The sequence below is a fragment of the Coregonus clupeaformis genome, chromosome 10 (assembly GCF_020615455.1).
Source record: "Coregonus clupeaformis isolate EN_2021a chromosome 10, ASM2061545v1, whole genome shotgun sequence".
Taxonomy (NCBI): Eukaryota; Metazoa; Chordata; class Actinopteri; order Salmoniformes; family Salmonidae; genus Coregonus; species Coregonus clupeaformis.
In genome coordinates, this window is record NC_059201.1 from 35318237 (window position 1) to 35335620 (window position 17384).

At 41.7% G+C, this 17384-nt stretch overlaps 1 protein-coding gene across 1 annotated transcript in view; it reads right to left on the minus strand.

The window, feature by feature from the left end:
- Window positions 1-433: 433 nt before the first annotated feature.
- The window catches only part of LOC121575808 (nucleoside diphosphate kinase-like), a 31444-nt gene continuing 14493 nt past the window's right edge, over window positions 434-17384 (minus strand). The window contains exons 2-5 of the mRNA XM_041889097.2: window positions 6078-6208; window positions 5755-5856; window positions 2873-2985; window positions 434-975 (exon numbers count right to left, since the gene is read on the minus strand). Coding sequence (XP_041745031.1) covers window positions 855-975; window positions 2873-2985; window positions 5755-5856; window positions 6078-6208 — 467 coding nt within the window. The 3' untranslated portion in view covers window positions 434-854. The remainder of the gene's footprint in view (window positions 976-2872; window positions 2986-5754; window positions 5857-6077; window positions 6209-17384) is intronic.

A 17384-nucleotide genomic window follows, 5' to 3' on the forward strand; every position in this document is an offset into this window, starting at 1 on the left:
TGGATTTGGAAGTGTTCAGAAACATCTTCTCAGCTCATTTAGAATGAAAATTACTCCAGACACCATTCAGTTACTATTGTGCAAGACATGTCCCATAATTCACCCAAAAAAAATTGCAAATGCAGCGAATTAGTTTGTAGAGTTGCAAGCTTAATGAAGTCATTGGGTCCAAGCGATAAAGGACCAAATACTAACATTTAGACGACACTATAAGTGAATTTGCCCAAATACTTATGATTTCTTCAAATGGGGGTACTTATAATAATAATAATAATAATAATAATAATAATATGCCATTTAGCAGACGCTTTTATCCAAAGCGACTTACAGTCATGTGCGCATACATTTTTACGTATGGGTGGTCCCGGGGATCCAACCCACTACCCTGGCGTTACAAGCGCCATGCTCTACCAATTCAGCTACAGAGGACCACATATAAAGTGCTTTTATGTCTAAATGGTAAAACAGATAAGCATGAAAACACCCTCAAATAAACAAACATTATGTAATATAATGTCATATTGATAATTTGATCTCAAATCCAAAATTCTGGAGTATAGAGCCAAAATTAACATTTTCATTTCACTGTCCAAATACATATGGTGAGGAATGTAAACTATAGGAGTAGCTGAGGGGCTCAGGGTTATTGGAGCCACCCAAGATGGAGAGGGCTGAGTATCGCACGTGGGGCACATAAAGAGGTAGGTATGGTTATGGTGCCACTATTCCTGTTGGTCGTTCTACCTCTTTCACGCTTTCAAGTTTAATTGTCACATGCACAGGATACAGCAGGTTCAAAACAGTATAATGAAATGCTTAACTCTTCCTTTCCATCTCTGCCTCCCATCTCTTTCTCATATCTGGTAGGTACTACTGTGGTCACAGCAGGCCCAATCCATCAGTTCCTTTTGATGAAACCACAGCTCGATCTCCCTCTGAGCCCCCTCTACTGAATCACTGGCATGGACCACATTTCTATAAAAAACACAAACCTACATTCATTAGTTCGTTGTTAATGGCTTGAAGTCCAGTTCAGTATTTTGCCATTGAAATGATGCTCCCAATTTCAAAACACTTTCTCAATGATCAATTTCAATGTTTATATACAGTTGAAGTCGGAAGTTTACATACACCTTAGCCAAATACATTTAAACTCAGTTTTTCACAATTCCTGACATTTAATCGTAGTAAAAATGTCCTGTCTTAGGTCAGTTAGGATCACCACTTTATTTTAAGAATGTGAAATGTCAGAATAATAGTAGAGAGTGATTTATTTCAGCTTTTATTTATTTCATCACATTGCCAGTGGGTCAGAAGTTTACATACACTCAATTAGTATTTGGTAGCATTGCCTTTACATTTTTTAACTTGGGTCAAACGTGTCGGGTAGCCTCCCACAAGCTTCCCACAATAAGTTGGGTGAATTTTGGCCCATTCCTCCTGACAGAGCTGGTTTAACTGAGTCAGGTTTGTAGGCCTCCCTGCTCGCACACACTTTTTCAGTTCTGCCCACAAATATTCTATAGGATTGAGGTCAGGGCTTTGTGATGGCCACTCCAACACCTTGACTTTGCTGTCCTTAAGCCATTTCGTCCACAACTTTGGAAGTATGCTTGGGGTTGTTGTCCATTTGGAAGACCCATTTGCGACCAAGCTTTAACTTCCTGACTGATGTCTTGAGATGTTGCTTCAATATATCCACATAATTTTCCTTCCTCATGATGCCATCTATTTTGTGAAGTGCACCAGTCCCTCCTGCAGCAAAGCACCCCCACAGCATGATGCTGCCACCCCCGTGCTTCACGGTTGGGATGGTGTTCTTCGGCTTGCAAGCGACCCCCTTTTTCCTCCAAACATAATAATGGTCATTATGGGCAAACAGTTATATTTTTGTTTAATCAGACCAGAGGACATTTCTCCAAACAGTACAATCTTTGTCCCCATGTGCAGTTGCAAACCGTAGTCTGGCTTTTTTATGGAGGTTTTGGAGCAGTGGCTTCTTCCTTGCTGAGCGGCCTTTCAGGTTATAGGACTCGTTTTACTGTGGATATAGATACTTTTGTACCTGTTTCTTCCAGCATCTTCACAAGGTCCTTTGCTGTTGTTCTGGGATTGATTTGCATTTTTCGCACCAAAGTACATTAATCTCTAGGAGACAGAACGCTTCTCCTTCCTGAGCGGTATGACAGCTGTGTGGTCCCATGGTGTTTATACTTGCGTACTATTGTTTGTACAGATGAACGTGGTACCTTTAGGCATTTGGAAATTGCTCCCAAGCATGAACCAGACTTGTGGAGGTCTACAATGTCTTTTTTGAGGTCTTTTGATTTTCCCATGATGTCAAGCAAAGAGGCACTGAGTTTGAAGGTAGGCCTTGAAATACATCCACAAGTACACCTCCAACTGACTCAAATGATGTCAATTAGCCTATCAGAAGCTTCTAAAGCCATGACATCATTTTCTGGAATTTTCCAAGCTGTTTAAAGGCACAGTCAACTTAGTGTATGTACACTTCTGACCCACTGGAATTGTGATACAGTGAATAATAAATGAAATAATCTGTCTGTAAACAATTGTTGGAAAAATTACTTGTGTCATGCACAAAGTAGATGTTCTAACCGACTTGCCAAAACTATAGTTTGTTAAGAAGAAAATTGTGGAGTGGTTGAAAAACAAGTTTTAATGACTCCAACCTAAGTGTATGTAAACTTCTGACTTTAACTTTATGTATATATCCTTTCGTTTTTATGCCTCTCAAAATTAATTGTTGTCCAATTCAATTATCATTAAAATATTTGCTTAAAAGGGTATTGTGCCATTTATTATAATGTGAAAACATATTTTCATTTGAATCTTTGTTCAATAGGTTCACCTGCTGATGTGAATGCTGAAGTCCCCTCGAACGGTGCCTGCTTGGGCCTCGACTGGGTTGGTGTCTCCTATCATGATCCGGGATGTCCGGACCACATTATAACCCTCCCACACCTAGACAACAAGAAAGAATTAAACTCGCCATCAGGATTAGGGCAATCCTATTTCAAATCAGTCAATTCAGCAAGTTAATTGAAAGTCAATCAGTTTGGCACTAAATCTAAATTTCAACACAGCCACTGCCATTATCTCTACACAAGTGGTTTGGTGGTTTTGAATTTAACATAAGTAGAGGCAGTGTAGTCTGGGAATCTACACTGAATTGCTTTATTTCATTATTGTTTCACACTCTAGCCCCATTTATCCTGGGTGATAACATGCATTCTTTGTCCTGATCTTGTCCACTTTCTGATTGTGCTCACATATTAGCCATTGTATCTATACATGGTATTAATATGTCTCTTACATGTCCACTGTGTCCGCATTGACACCAGATATTTTGTCAAAATAATATTTATTTAAAGAGACATCTTTATGCCACCTGTCAATATAAAATATATATATAAAATATGTTCTAGATTTTAGATTCTTCAAAGTAGCCACCCTTTGCCTTGATGACAGCTTTGCACACTCTTGGCATTCTCTCAACCAGCTTCATGAGGTAGTCACCTGGAATGCATTTCAATTAACAGGTGTGCCTTCTTAAAAGTTCATTTCTGGAATTTGTGGAATTTCTTAACCTTCTTAATGCGTTTGAGCCAATCAGCTGTGTTGTGACAAGGTAGGGGTGGTATACAGAAGATAGCCCTATTTGGTAAAATGATGGCAAGAACAGCTCAAATAAGCAAAGAGAAACGACAGTCCATCATTACTTTAAGACATGAAGATCAGTCAATACGGAAAATGTCATGAACTTCAAGTGCAGTTGCAAAAACCATCAAGCGCTATGATGAAACTAGCTCTCATGAGGACCGCCACAGGAAAGGAAGACCCAGAGTTACCTCTGCTGCAGAGGATAAGTTCATTAGAGTTAACTGCACCTCAGATTGCAGCCCAAATAAATGCTTCACAGAGTTCAAGTAACAGACACATCTCAACATCAACTGTTCAGAGGAGACTGCATGAATCAGGCCTTCATGGTAGAATTGCTGCAAAGAAACCACTACTAAAAGGACACCAATAATAATAAGAGATTTGCTTGGGCCAAGAAACACGAACAATGAACTTAGACCGGTGGAAATCTGTCCTTTGGTCTGATGAGTCCGAATTTGAGATTTTTGGTTCCAACCGCCGTGTCTTTGTGAGACACAGAGTCGGTAAGCTGATGATCTCTGCATGTCTGGTTCCCACCGTGAAGCATGGAGGAGGAGGTGTGATGGTGTGGGGGTGCTTTGCTGGTGACACTGTTAGTGATTTATTTAGAATTCAAGGCACACTTAACCAGCATGGCTACCAAAGCATTCTGCAGCGATACGCCATCCCATCTGGTTTGCGCTTAGTGGGACTATCATTTATTTTTCAACAGGACAATGACCCAACACACCTCCAGGCTTTGTAAGGGCTATTTTACCAAGAAGGAGAGTGATGGAGTGCAGCATCAGATGACCTGGCCTCCACAATCACCCGACCTCAACCCAATTGAGATGGTTTGGGATGAGTTGGACCGGAGAGTGAAGGAAAAGCAGCCAACAAGTGCTTAGCATATGTGGTAACTCCTTCAAGACTGTTGGAAAAGCATTCCTGGTGACTACCTCATGAAGCTGGTTGAGAGAATGCCAAGAGTGTACAAATCTGTCATCAAGACAAAGGGCGGCTACTTTGAAGAATCTAAAATCTAAAATATATTTTGATTTGTTTAACACTTTTCTGGTTACTACATGATTCCATATGTGTTATTTCATAGTTTTGATGTCTTTACTATTATTCTACAATGTAGAAGATTGTAAAAATAAAGAAAAACCATTGAATGAGTAGGTGTGTCCAAACTTTTGACTGGTACTGTATATCACATACACCTGATAGGTGCAGTGAAATGTGTTGTTTTATAGGGTTAGCCATAGTAGTGCAGTGTACCTGGAGCAAATTAGAGTTAAGTGCCTTGCTCAAGGGCACATCTACATATTTTTCACCTTGACTGCTCGGGTATTCGAAACCAGCAACCTTTCAGATACTGGCCCAATGCTCTAACTGCTAGACTAGACTTGTAAGACACATGACTACATCCCTGACTACCTCCAGAGGTGGTCAGGAAGATCTGATCACAATGCTTCCTTTAATCACCTACACCTGTCTATTAATGTGGGCAGAATCAGAATGCCAGAAGATCAGGACAAAGGACGCATGTTAGCACCAGGTATAAATGGGGCTTCTCATTTCGTCTGGCCATCTTTTCACTAAAAATGTTTTGAGGGTCATTACTCAAAACTAATTGAATAATGGTACCTTAGGTAGCCCAGAGGAGGTGGTCTCGGGCTGAGTGGTGAAAAAGTTAACTGAACTGGCAAATGGAGGGCTGCTGGTCTCAGATCATGGCAACAATCTACTACCGTTGTGCCATTGAGCAAGGTACTTGAGCAAGGGCCTTAACAGCTGATTGCACAAGTTATTTTATAGACCGTCCAGGTGTCCATCTATTAGAGGCCACCCAGACTGATCAGGGAAGTGAGAAAACAGCGTGGGCTGAATTCAATCCATATCACCGAAGTTCAGCGCTATAGCGTGCTTGTAATTTCCGATTGAGCCGTCATATGCAGCCTTTACCTTGAACACAGGAAAATTGCCTTTACATTTCAATCGCGCTATAGCGCTGAACTTTGGAGTTACGGATTGAATCAAGCAATTCAAGTTTGGATGATCAGGCTAGACAGAGGCAGGAGCCCTCACCATAACAACTATGGGACCAGAGGTCATGTAGTGCAGGAGACTGGGGTAAAACGGCTTCCTCCTTAACTCATGGTAATGCTGAGAGAGCTGCTCCTCTGGTGCCTGAAAGAAAGAAAGCAAACATTGGGTTAGCCTTTATTTTACAGTCTGGTATTTACATAGACATTTATGAATAAACCCCATCCATGGCAAGTTCCAATTATCGTATCAGAGGACAAGTTGAAGCTACTATCATATTGCTTATTATCATACTACTTATACCTATCCAATCCTTTCAGATACCTAGAAGGAAGGAGCTTTGGGGTTCATTTGGAATTTCTCACCTGTAGCATCTTCAGGCCCACCAGTTTGAAGCCTCTCTGCTCAAAGCGTTGCGTGATCTGCCCTACAAGGCGACGCTGGACCCCATCTGGTTTCACCGCAACTAGAGTACGTTCTCTCACACCAGGGATCCCTATACAGAGATAGAAGAATTACTTTCTCACACACGTGCTCTATTAAACTTTTAGCAATGCGCATGCCCCGCCCACATGTGGATTTGTCCATTTCAGCCATACATTTCCTGTGTTTGTGGGGTCCACTTAAATCTCACTGGATTGATTGCTTTCATTTAACTCTTGCGACTCTTACCTACTCTTGCTTGTGCCCTTTATTTTTCTGCGTTAATGTACGGACCGCAGAAACGTTTGCAGTGACCTATCAAACACACTCCGGTAATGGCTGAAATGGGCTCAATGGATTACAATGGTTTTCCGTTGCATCTATAGTATATATTGTTTTCTAGAGCCCACAACAATGACTTCCAACATTTTAGTATCTGCACCTTAAATGGAGCCCAAATTGACAGTGTCCCTTCTTATAAATACCTGGGCATTTGGATCGTTGATAAGTTGTCTTTTAAAACAAACATGGATGAGTTAACTAAGAAGCTGAAAATAAAACTAGCCTTCTTATATAGAAATAGATTGTGCCTCTGGCTTAATAGTAGAAAGCAGATAATTCAGTCAACGTTCCTACCGGTCCTAGACTATGACACCATTATTTACATGAATGCAGCTCCCAGTTCTTTGAAGCCCATTGGAGGCCGTTTACCACTGCTCCCTCCACAATCGATTTTGCACTCATCACTGCATTCTCTCTCGGAAAGGAGGCTGGCCCTTACTGGTGTTGTATAGGTTGGAACATTGCATTCTGTTAATTTATAAAGCTCTTATGCAAAAAATCCCGCATTTTTGTATTTTTGCAATTATGCTCCGCCTTAAATTGAAGTATTTGCTAAATAAACTTTGGTCTCAATGGGACTTCCTGCTAAAATAAATAAATAACAAATATAAACGCCAACTTGTGGTTGTGGATTTATCGCACCGTCTCGGGACTTCCAGTGAGGGAAAAAGGTATTTGATCCCCTGCTGATTTTGTACGTTTGACCACTGACAAAGACATGATCAGTCTATAATTTTAATGGTATGTTTATTTGAACAGTGAGAGACAGAATAACAACAAAAAAATCCAGAAAAACGCATGTCAAAAATGTTATGAATTGATTTGCATTTTAATGAGGGAAATAAGTATTTGACCCCTCTGCAAAACATGACTTAGTACTTGGTGGCAAAACCCTTGTTGGCAATCACAGAGGTCAGACGTTTCTTGTAGTTGGCCACCAGGTTTGCACACATCTCAGGAGGGATTTTGTCCCACTCCTCTTTGCAGATCTTCTCCAAGTCATTAAGGTTTCGAGGCCGACGTTTGGCAACTCGAACCTTCAGCTCCCTCCACAGATTTTCTATGGGATTAAGGTCTGGAGACTGGCTAGGCCACTCCAGGACCTTAATGTGCTTCTTCTTGAGCCACTCCTTTGTTGCCTTGGCCGTGTGTTTTGGGCCATTGTCATGCTGGAATACCCATCCACGACCCATTTTCAATGCCCTGGCTGAGGGAAGGAGGTTCTCACCCAAGATTTGATGGTACATGGCCCCGTCCATCGTCCCTTTGATGCGGTGAAGTTGTCCTGTCCCCTTAGCAGAAAAACACCCCCAAGCATAATGTTTCCACCTCCATGTTTGACGGTGGGGATGGTGTTCTTGGGGTCATAGGCAGCATTCCTCCTCCTCCAAACACGGCGAGTTGAGTTGATGCCAAAGAGCTCGATTTTGGTCTCATCTGACCACAACACTTTCACCCAGTTCTCCTCTGAATCATTCAGATGTTCATTGGCAAACTTCAGACGGGCCTGTATATGTGCTTTCTTGAGCAGGGGGACCTTGCGGGCGCTGCAGGATTTCAGTCCTTCACGGCGTAGTGTGTTACCAATTGTTTTGTTGGTGACTATGGTCCCAGCTGCCTTGAGATCATTGACAAGATCCTCCCGTGTAGTTCTGGGCTGATTCCTCACCATTCTCGTGATCATTGCAACTCCACGAGGTGAGATCTTGCATGGAGCCCCAGGCCGAGGGAGATTTAGTTATTTTGTGTTTCTTCCATTTGCGAATAATCACACCAACTGTTGTCACCTTCTCACCAAGCTGCTTGGTGATAGTCTTGTAGCCCATTCCAGCCTTGTGTAGGTCTACAATCTTGTCCCTGACATCCTTGGAGAGCTCTTTGGTCTTGGCCATGGTGGAGAGTTTGGAATCTGATTGATTAAATGCTTCTGTGGACAGGTGTCTTTTATACAGGTAACAAGCTGAGATTAGGAGCACTCCCTTTAAGAGTGTGCTCCTAATCTCAGCTCGTTACCTGTATAAAAGACACCTAGGAGCCAGAAATCTTTCTGATTGAGAGGGGGTCAAATACTTATTTCCCTCATTAAAATGCAAATCAATTTATAACATTTTTGACATGCGTTTTTCTGGATTTTTTTGTTGTTATTCTGTCTCTCACTGTTCAAATAAACAAAATTATAGACTGATCATGTCTTTGTCAGTGGGCAAACGTACAAAATCAGCAGGGGATCAAATACTTTTTTCCCTCACTGTATGTGCCTCATCACACATTCCAGAACATTTCCTCACTCTGGCATATACAGTGCATTTGGAAAGTATTCAAACCCTTTGACTTTTTCCACATTTTGCTACGTTACAGCCTTATTCTAAAATTGATTAAATTATTTATTTTCCTCATCAATCTACACACAATACCCCATAATACCGTTTTTGTTTTGTACAAACGAATAAAAAATAAAAAACGGAATATTACATATACATAACTATTCAAGACCCTTTACTCAGTACTTTGTTGAAGCACCTTTGGCAGCGATTACAGCCTCGAGTCTTCTTGGGTATGACGCTACAAGCTTGCACACCTGTATTTGTGTCGTTTCTCCCATTTTTTTCTGCAGATCCTCTCAAGCTCTGGTCAGGTTGGATGGGGAGCGCTGCTGCACAGCTATTTTCAGGTCTCTCCAGAGATGTTCGATCGGGTTCAAGTCCGGGCTCTGGCTGGGCCACTCAAGGACATTCAGAGACTTGTCCCGAAGCCACTCCTGCGTTGTCTTGGCTGTGTGCTTAGGGTCATTGTCCTATTTGAAGGTGAACCTTCGCCCCAGTCTGAGGTCCTGAGCGCTCTGGAGCAGGTTTTCATCAAGGATCTTTCTGTACTTTGCTCCGTTCATCTTTCCCTCGATCCTGACTAGTCTCCCAGTCCCTGCCGCTGAAAAACATCCCCACAGCATGATGCTGCCACAACCATGCTTCACCGTAGGGATGGTGCCAGGTTTCCTTCAGACGTGACACTTGGAATTCAGGCCAAAGAGTTCAATCTTAGTTTCATCAGACCAGAGAATCTTGTTTCTCATGGTCTGAGTCTAGGTGCCTTCTGGCGAACTCCAAGCGGGCTTCCAAGTGGCTTCCGTCTGGCCACTCTACCATAAAGGCCTGATTGGTGGAGTGCTGCAGAGATGATTGTCCTTCTGGAAGGTTCTCCCATCTCCACAGAGGAACTCTGGAGCTCTGTCAGAGTGACCATCGGGTTCTTGGTCACCTCCCTGACCAAGGGCCTTCTCCCCCGATTGTTCAGTTTGGTCGGGTGGCCAGCTCTAGGAAGAGTCTTGGTGGTTCCAAACTTCTTCCATTTAAGAATGATGGAGGCCACTGTGTTCTTGGGGACCTTCAATGCTGCAGTCATTTTTTGGAACCCTTCCCCAGATCTGTGCCTCGACACAATCCTGTCTCGGCGCTCTACGGACAATTCCTTCAACCTCATGGCTTGGTTTCTGCTCTGACATGCACAGTCAACTGTGGGACCTTATATAGACAGGTGTGTGCCTTTCCAAATCATGTCCAACCAATTGAATTTACCACAGGTGGACTCCAATCAAGTTGTAGAAACATCTCAAGGATGATCAATGGAAACAGGATGCACCGGTGCTCAATTTCGAGTCTCATAGCAAAGGGTCTGAATACTTATGTAAAGTCGGGTATTTGTATTTTCACTTTGTCATTATGGGGTATTGTGTGTAGATTGACGAGGAAAATGTTTAATTTAATCCACTTTGCACTGTACAGCATTTTGTAGTTCCTCTTGCAGGTGGGTTAAGGTGGGTTAAGCGTTAAGGTGCTCTGTGTTCTGGGTTGCCTTAGAGTGGTGGTAGTGGTGGTAAGGGCTATGTAGGTGGGGCAGCTCTTTGAGGCTGAAGAGTTCCCACCCCCACAGTTTGCACACTTTTGCATATTTTTTTGTCATTTGGGCAGGCTTTGTGGTGGTGGTTTTCTCCACACCTCAGACATTTGACCCGGTTATTGCACTGGGTGGAAATATAGTTGAATTCTTGGCATTTGAAACACTGTTGAACTGTGGTGGGTGGATTTGCCTTTTTCGACTCTGTAGTGAAAGTAATGCATGAAGAAGCCTTCCTGTAGTAGTTTTATGGAGTCTTCTGGTTTGGAGAGGTGAATTCTGATGAATGTGGTTGGGAGGTGAGTTTGTCTGCTGATGATTCTGTTTGCCTTTGTTGTTTGCATATTCTGTTTCTCCAGCTCTGCATGGCCTTCTTCAACTGGGATGGAGGTGTGGAGCCCTGAGATGATGACCTGTTTGGAGGGTCCATCTTGGGGGTAACCATTTCTCCTTTGTTGTGCTAGGAGGCATGACAGCTGTGCCCCAGCGAAGGCGTCCTCGGGCCAAAGAGCGAGAAGTCTGTTCAATTACGGAATGTCTCTGGTGAACACAAGGATCCCTCCTCTCTTTAGGTGGACCAATTTGGTTAATTCAATGGTCGGTTTACACCACATCATTTCCTGTGGTTGGTTGCAGAGACTGAGTTTGCTTTCTATTTTAGGCTTGGTTTTTGTTTTTTTGGGTTGTTCATGGCCTTTATCAGGATGTTTTTTCTTTGTTCAGAGACTATGTTTGGAGCTTGGGCTGTGGCATTTTGTTTTTGTTTTAATGTAATGTATAATATAGTAAATAAAAAAAGGTGGATCTCTCTGTGCATCTCTCTGTGCAGTGGCCAAATTAGTCCTTCAGTTTCTCCTTCGAAACGTGTTGTCCATGAAATGCGCTATTTGCGCTACTCAAAGTGACTATTGTTTGGTTGAGGTTTAAGTTTTTATAGGAGGTCTCGTGAAAAAAACGTGACCCCCTATGGAAATCAAATGCATGTCCAACTGATTAGTTCTGCCGCCGGCCCTGTGCTGGTGTGCTGTCTCCATGAACTCAGTGAACTCTCTCCGTGAACTCTCTCTGAGAATGCAGAGGGTGTAGGTTTCCTGCGGTGTAATGACCTAGATATGGATGCCTCTCATATCTTTCTGAGGTAGGCTAATATAAATTAGGAATTATATCCATATTACTATAGCCAGCAGGATAGCCTTAACTCTGACTGCATTCTGTTGTCATGAATAAAACAAACATTTATAGGCCTACCTAGCCTTAGCTCTCGAGAACCCAAGGGGGTATACCCAGCCCTTGAGTTCTCAATTGAATGTATGGACCACAGCTCGATCAAGTTTCAAGTTTTATTGTCACGTGCACTAGTACAGTGAAATGCCTTTTTGCTTGCTCTATCCCAACAATGCAGTAGTACAATAAAATATTTATTTTAAAAAGTCAAGTAGAACAAAAACAAGAAGAACATGAGAAAGTATGTAAGCTATATACAGGGTCAGTTCCAATACCATATTTACAATGTGCAGGGATACTGGAGTTATAGAGGTAAATGTGTTTAGGGGTAAGGTGACTGGGCATCAGGATATAATAAATAAATAAATAAATAAATAAATAAATAAATAAATAAATAAATAATATGCCATTTAGCAGACGCTTTTATCCAAAGCGACTTACAGTCATGCGTGCATAAATTTTTTGTGTATGGGTGGTCCCGGGGATCGAACCCACTACCTTGGCGTTACAAGCGCCGTGCTCTACCAGCTGAGCTACAGAAGACCACATATACACTACTTGACCAGAAGTATGTGGACACCTGCTTGTCGAAAATCTCATTCCAAAATCATGGACATTAATATGGAGTTGGTCCTCCCTTTGCTCCTATAACAGCCTCCAATCTTCTGGGAAGGCTTTCCACTAGATGTTGGAACATTGCTGCGGGGACTTGCTTCCATTCAGCCACAAGAGCATTAGTGAGGTCGGGCACTGATGTCGGACGATTAGGCCTGGCTCGCAGTCAGCGTTCTAATTCATCCCAAAGGTGTTCGATGGGGTTGAGGTCAGGGCTCTGTGCAGGCCAGTCAAGTTCTTCCACACCGATCTCGATAAACTATTTCTGTATGGACCTCGCTTTATGCATGGGGACATTGTCATGCTGAAACAGGAAAGGGCCTTCCCCAAACTGTTGCCACAAAGTTGGAAGCATAGAATCATCTAGAATGTCATTGTAGGTTGTAGCGTTAAGGTTTTCCTTCACTGGAACTAAGGGGCCTAGCCCAAACCATGAAAAACAGCCACAGATCATTATTCCTCCTCCACCAAACTTTACAGTTGGCACTATGCGTTCTCCTGGCATCCGCCAAACCCAGATTCGTCTGTCGTACTGCCAGATGGTGAAGCGTGATTCATCACTCCAGAGAACGCGTTTTCACTGCTCCAAAGTCCAATGGCGGCGAGCTTTACACCACTCCAGCCGACACTTGGCATTGTGCATGGTGATCTTAGCCTTGTGTGCGGCTGCTCGGCCATGGAAACCCATTTCATGAAGCTCCCGACGAACAGTTTTTGTGCTGACGTTGCTTCCAGAGGTAGTTTGGAACTCGGTAGTGAGTGTTCCAACCGAGGACAGACGATTTTACACGCTACGCGCTTCAGCACTCGGCGGTTGCATTCTGTGAGCTTGTGTGGCCTATTTATTGAATATTTAAAACATACAATATACTTGCAGTGAAGATGCTCAACAATTACACCACATTAGTCATCTAACAGACTCCCATCTAGAGCGACACACAGAAGCAACCAGGGACAACGTCCTGCTCAAGGGCACGTCGACAGATCTCCCACAAGGTCAAAAACAGGGACCCGAACCAGTGATCCGAGACCCCCCCCCAAGAAAAATTAAATAATTCCATTCCATTCAATGTTATGCATTTTCAGGCATTCCTGAACCTGAGACCAGAAACAGGCTACCTGAGGGCAATACCAAAATAAATGGTCTATTGATTCTGTTTCCTCACAACAAAATCTGCAGAGCTTCGATGATTGTATGCCCCAAATATTCAACATTTTGTTGGTGGCAAGAATTCTATATAATAATTTTAGCTGAAAAGCATGAAGTCTTGAATCTTGTGTCGTTTTATATATCAACTCATACACCCTGTACCATGGAATCGGTACTTCAAAAATCTCTTCCCAACTATTTTGCAATCTGTATGGCACAGCTGTCAACATCCTGGTCCTCAAATGAAACTGGTATACTTTCCTATTTATGCTATTTTTATTCCTCCGCCAGTTTTGATCCTTTATATTGGGCAGACAGACCAGTTCCCTACCTCCTCCCACTGCCACCTGCCTCCTCCATTTTTGGGGTAATGCTGTAATCAATTGGTTGTAATCTTGGATTAAGCAGACCTTCCCATACAATTCTGATAACTCCATGAACGACATCTCTACCATTCAAATTTATAATATCATTTAAAAACAAAATACCCTTTTTAAACATCTTTCCCATAAATACAGGTATTTTATCAACCAGCACATTTGAGTTCAGCCATAATATTTGTTCTATATTTTCAGGGGGATGAAATTGAAATTGTAGCCAGCTCTGCAATGCTTGTTTGAAAAAGAGAGATACTTTGAAAAAAATATCATTTTCAATTAATCAAAAATGAGACATGGCAATTTGCACAAAGGCAAAAAGGCAATTTTTAAACATAGGATGAGCTTTTCTTAGTAATCTACTTGAGAACCATTTAGGGTTCAATAAAAACTAAATCAGGAGTAGGCAGCGCCATAAGTATATAGTCCTGTGTAGCTCAGTTGGAAGAGCATGGCGTTTGCAACGCCAGGGATGTGGGTTCCTTTCCCACGGGGGACCAGTGTAAAAAAATGTATGCACTAACTAACTGTAAGTCGCTCTGGATAAGAGCGTCTGCTAAATGACAAAAAAATAAATAAAGTAAGTGAGTAAACTGAGATATGACTAAGGACTTAAATCAGGGCAATTCTTCCGTAAATAGACAGGTATTTACCTCTCCATGGTTGCAGGATCTTGTCTATTTTTGAAATTCATTGTGGAGAGCTCATATCTTTTGTGATATGAATATCAAGTATGTCTACTTCACTGTCAGCCCATTTTAATCGGTAAACTGCAGGGTAATGTAAAAGTTGTATTTTTTAAAGATCCAATACGTAATATTGTACACATAATTAGGTTTTAGTCCAGAGAGTCCAGAAAAGTGATCTAGATCTTCAATGAGACATTGCAGGGATCTAGCTTGCAGACTTAATATACAACTTGAGTCATCGGCATACATGGACACCTTTGTTTTTAAGCCTTGGATTTCTAATCCTCTAATGTTGTTATTTGATCTGATATTAATAGCTAGCATTTCGATGGCCATAACAAATAGATATGGTGACAGCGGACACCCTTGTTTAACTCCTCTTGACAATTCAGTAGCCACTATTTACTATTTTACACCTGGGTTTGCTATACAATACTTTTACCCATTTTATAAGAGAATCACCGAAATTGAAAAAGTCCAGGCATTTATAAATAAAATCCAGTCTTACTTTATCAAAGGCCTTTTAAAAATCAGCTATAAATACCAGCCCTGGCTTCTTAGATGTTTCATGATGTTCTATTATTTCTAGTAGTTGTCGTATATTACAGTGAGGGAAAAAAGTATTTGATCCCCTGCTGATTTTGTACATTTGCCCACTGACAAAGAAATTATCAGTCTATAATTTTTATGGTAGGTTTATTTGAACAGTGAGAGACAGAATAACAACAAAAAAATCCAGAAAAACGCATGTCAAAAATGTTATAAATTGATTTGCATTTTAATGAGGGAAATAAGTATTTGACCCCCTCTCAAGCAGAAAGATTTCTGGCTCCCAGGTGTCTTTTATACAGGTAACGAGCTACGATTAGGAGCACAATCTTAAAGGGAGTGCTCCTAATCTCAACTTGTTACCTGTATAAAAGACACCTGTCCACAGAAGCAATCAATCAATCAGATTCCAAACTCCACCATGGCCAAGACCAAAGAGCTCTCCAAGGATATCAGGGACAAGATTGTAGAGACCATCGCCGAAGCAGCTTGGTGAGAAGGTGACAACAGTTGGTGCGATTATTCGCAAATGGGAGTATCTTGTCAATGATCTCAAGGCAGCTGGGACCATAGTCACCAAGAAAACAATTGGTAACACACTACGCCGTGAAGGACTGAAATCCTGCAGCGCCGCAAGATCCCCCTGCTCAAGAATGCACATATACATGCCCGTCTGAGGTTTGCCAATGAACATCTGAATGATTCAGAGGAGAACTGGGTGAAAATGTTGTGGTCATTGGCAAACCTCAGACGGGCATGTATATGTGCATGAGATCGAGCTCTTTGGCATCAACTCAACTTGCCGTGTTTGGAGGAGGAGGAAGGCTGCCTATGACCCCAAGAACACCATCCCCACCGTCAAATATGGAGGTGGAAACATTATGCCTTGGGGGTGTTTTTCTGCTAAGGGGACAGGACAACTTCACCGCATCAAAGGGACGATGGATGGGGCCATGTACCGTCAAATCTTAGGTGAGAACCTCCTTCCCTCAGCCAGGGCATTGAAAATGCGTCGTGGATGGGTATTCCAGCATGACAATGACCCAAAACACACGGCCAAGGCAACAAAGGAGTGGCTCAAGAAGAAGCACATTAAGGTCCTGGAGTGGCCTAGCCAGTCTCCAGACCTTAATCCCATAGAAAATCTGTGGAGGGAGCTGAAGGTTCGAGTTGCCAAACGTCAGTCTCGAAACCTTAATGACTTGGAGAAGATCTGCAAAGAGGAGTGGGACAAAATCCCTCCTGAGATGTGTGCAAACCTGGTGGCCAACTACAAGAAACATCTGACCACTGTGATTGCCAACAAGGGTTTTGCCACCAAGTACTAAGTCATGTTTTGCAGAGGGGTCAAATACTTATTTCCCTAATTAAAATGCAAATCAATTCATAAAATTTTTGACATGTGTTTTTCTGGATTTTTTGTTGTTGTTATTCTGTCTCTCACTGTTCAAATAAACCTACCATTAAAATTATAGACTGATCATTTCTTTGTCAGTGGGCAAATGTACAAAATCAGCAGGGGATCGAATACTTTTTTCCCCTCACTGTATCTCCAATGTATCGTCCATGTAAAAAACCTGTCTGATCAGGATGAACAATACCAGGTAAAACCTTTTTAATTCTGAGTGCTATGCATGTCGCTAGTATTTTTGCATCACAACATTGAAGTGTAAGAGGCCTCCAGTTTTTAAGATATAATGATCCAGTCTATTTGCCATCTGGGTCTTGTTTTAATAATAGTGAAATCAGACCTTCCTGCTGAGTACCTGTCACACTACAATTTCTATAGGAGTAGTTAAAACAATCTAACAATGGAGCTTTGAGTATACTAAAAAAGGCTTGATATACCTCTACCGGTATGCCATCAAGCCCTGGGGTTTTTCCACACTGAAAGGATTTATTAGCCTCAAAATGTTTTTCCTCTGAAATTTGGCTTTCGCACTGATCTTTCTGTACATTTGTTAATTTTAAATTTTTTTATTATTTGGAAAGAATTCCTTACAGTAATCGTCATTCAGTTGGTGAGGATGAGATGGAAAAGAGAACATCTGCTTAAAATATTTAGCTTCCTCTTTTAAAATATAATTCGGAGAATCACAGATGACTCCGTCTTCAGTAATGAGTTTCTGTAAATTATTTTTATTAGTGTTCCTGTGTTGGAGATTCAGGAAGAATTTGGTGCATTTTTCTCCATATTCCATACAGTTTGCTTTTTTTGTAATAGATTACATTAGATCGTTCTTGAATAAGTTCTTCCAGTTATTTTTGTTTTTCCTCTAACTTATTTTGTATCTCTGTAGTATCGTTTTTATTGCTATCTACCTGTACTATTAGTTCATGTATTCCCCTTGTTAGTCTTGTCTCTTTAGCCAGAAACTTATTTTTTATTATTGATGAATATTGAATTGAATG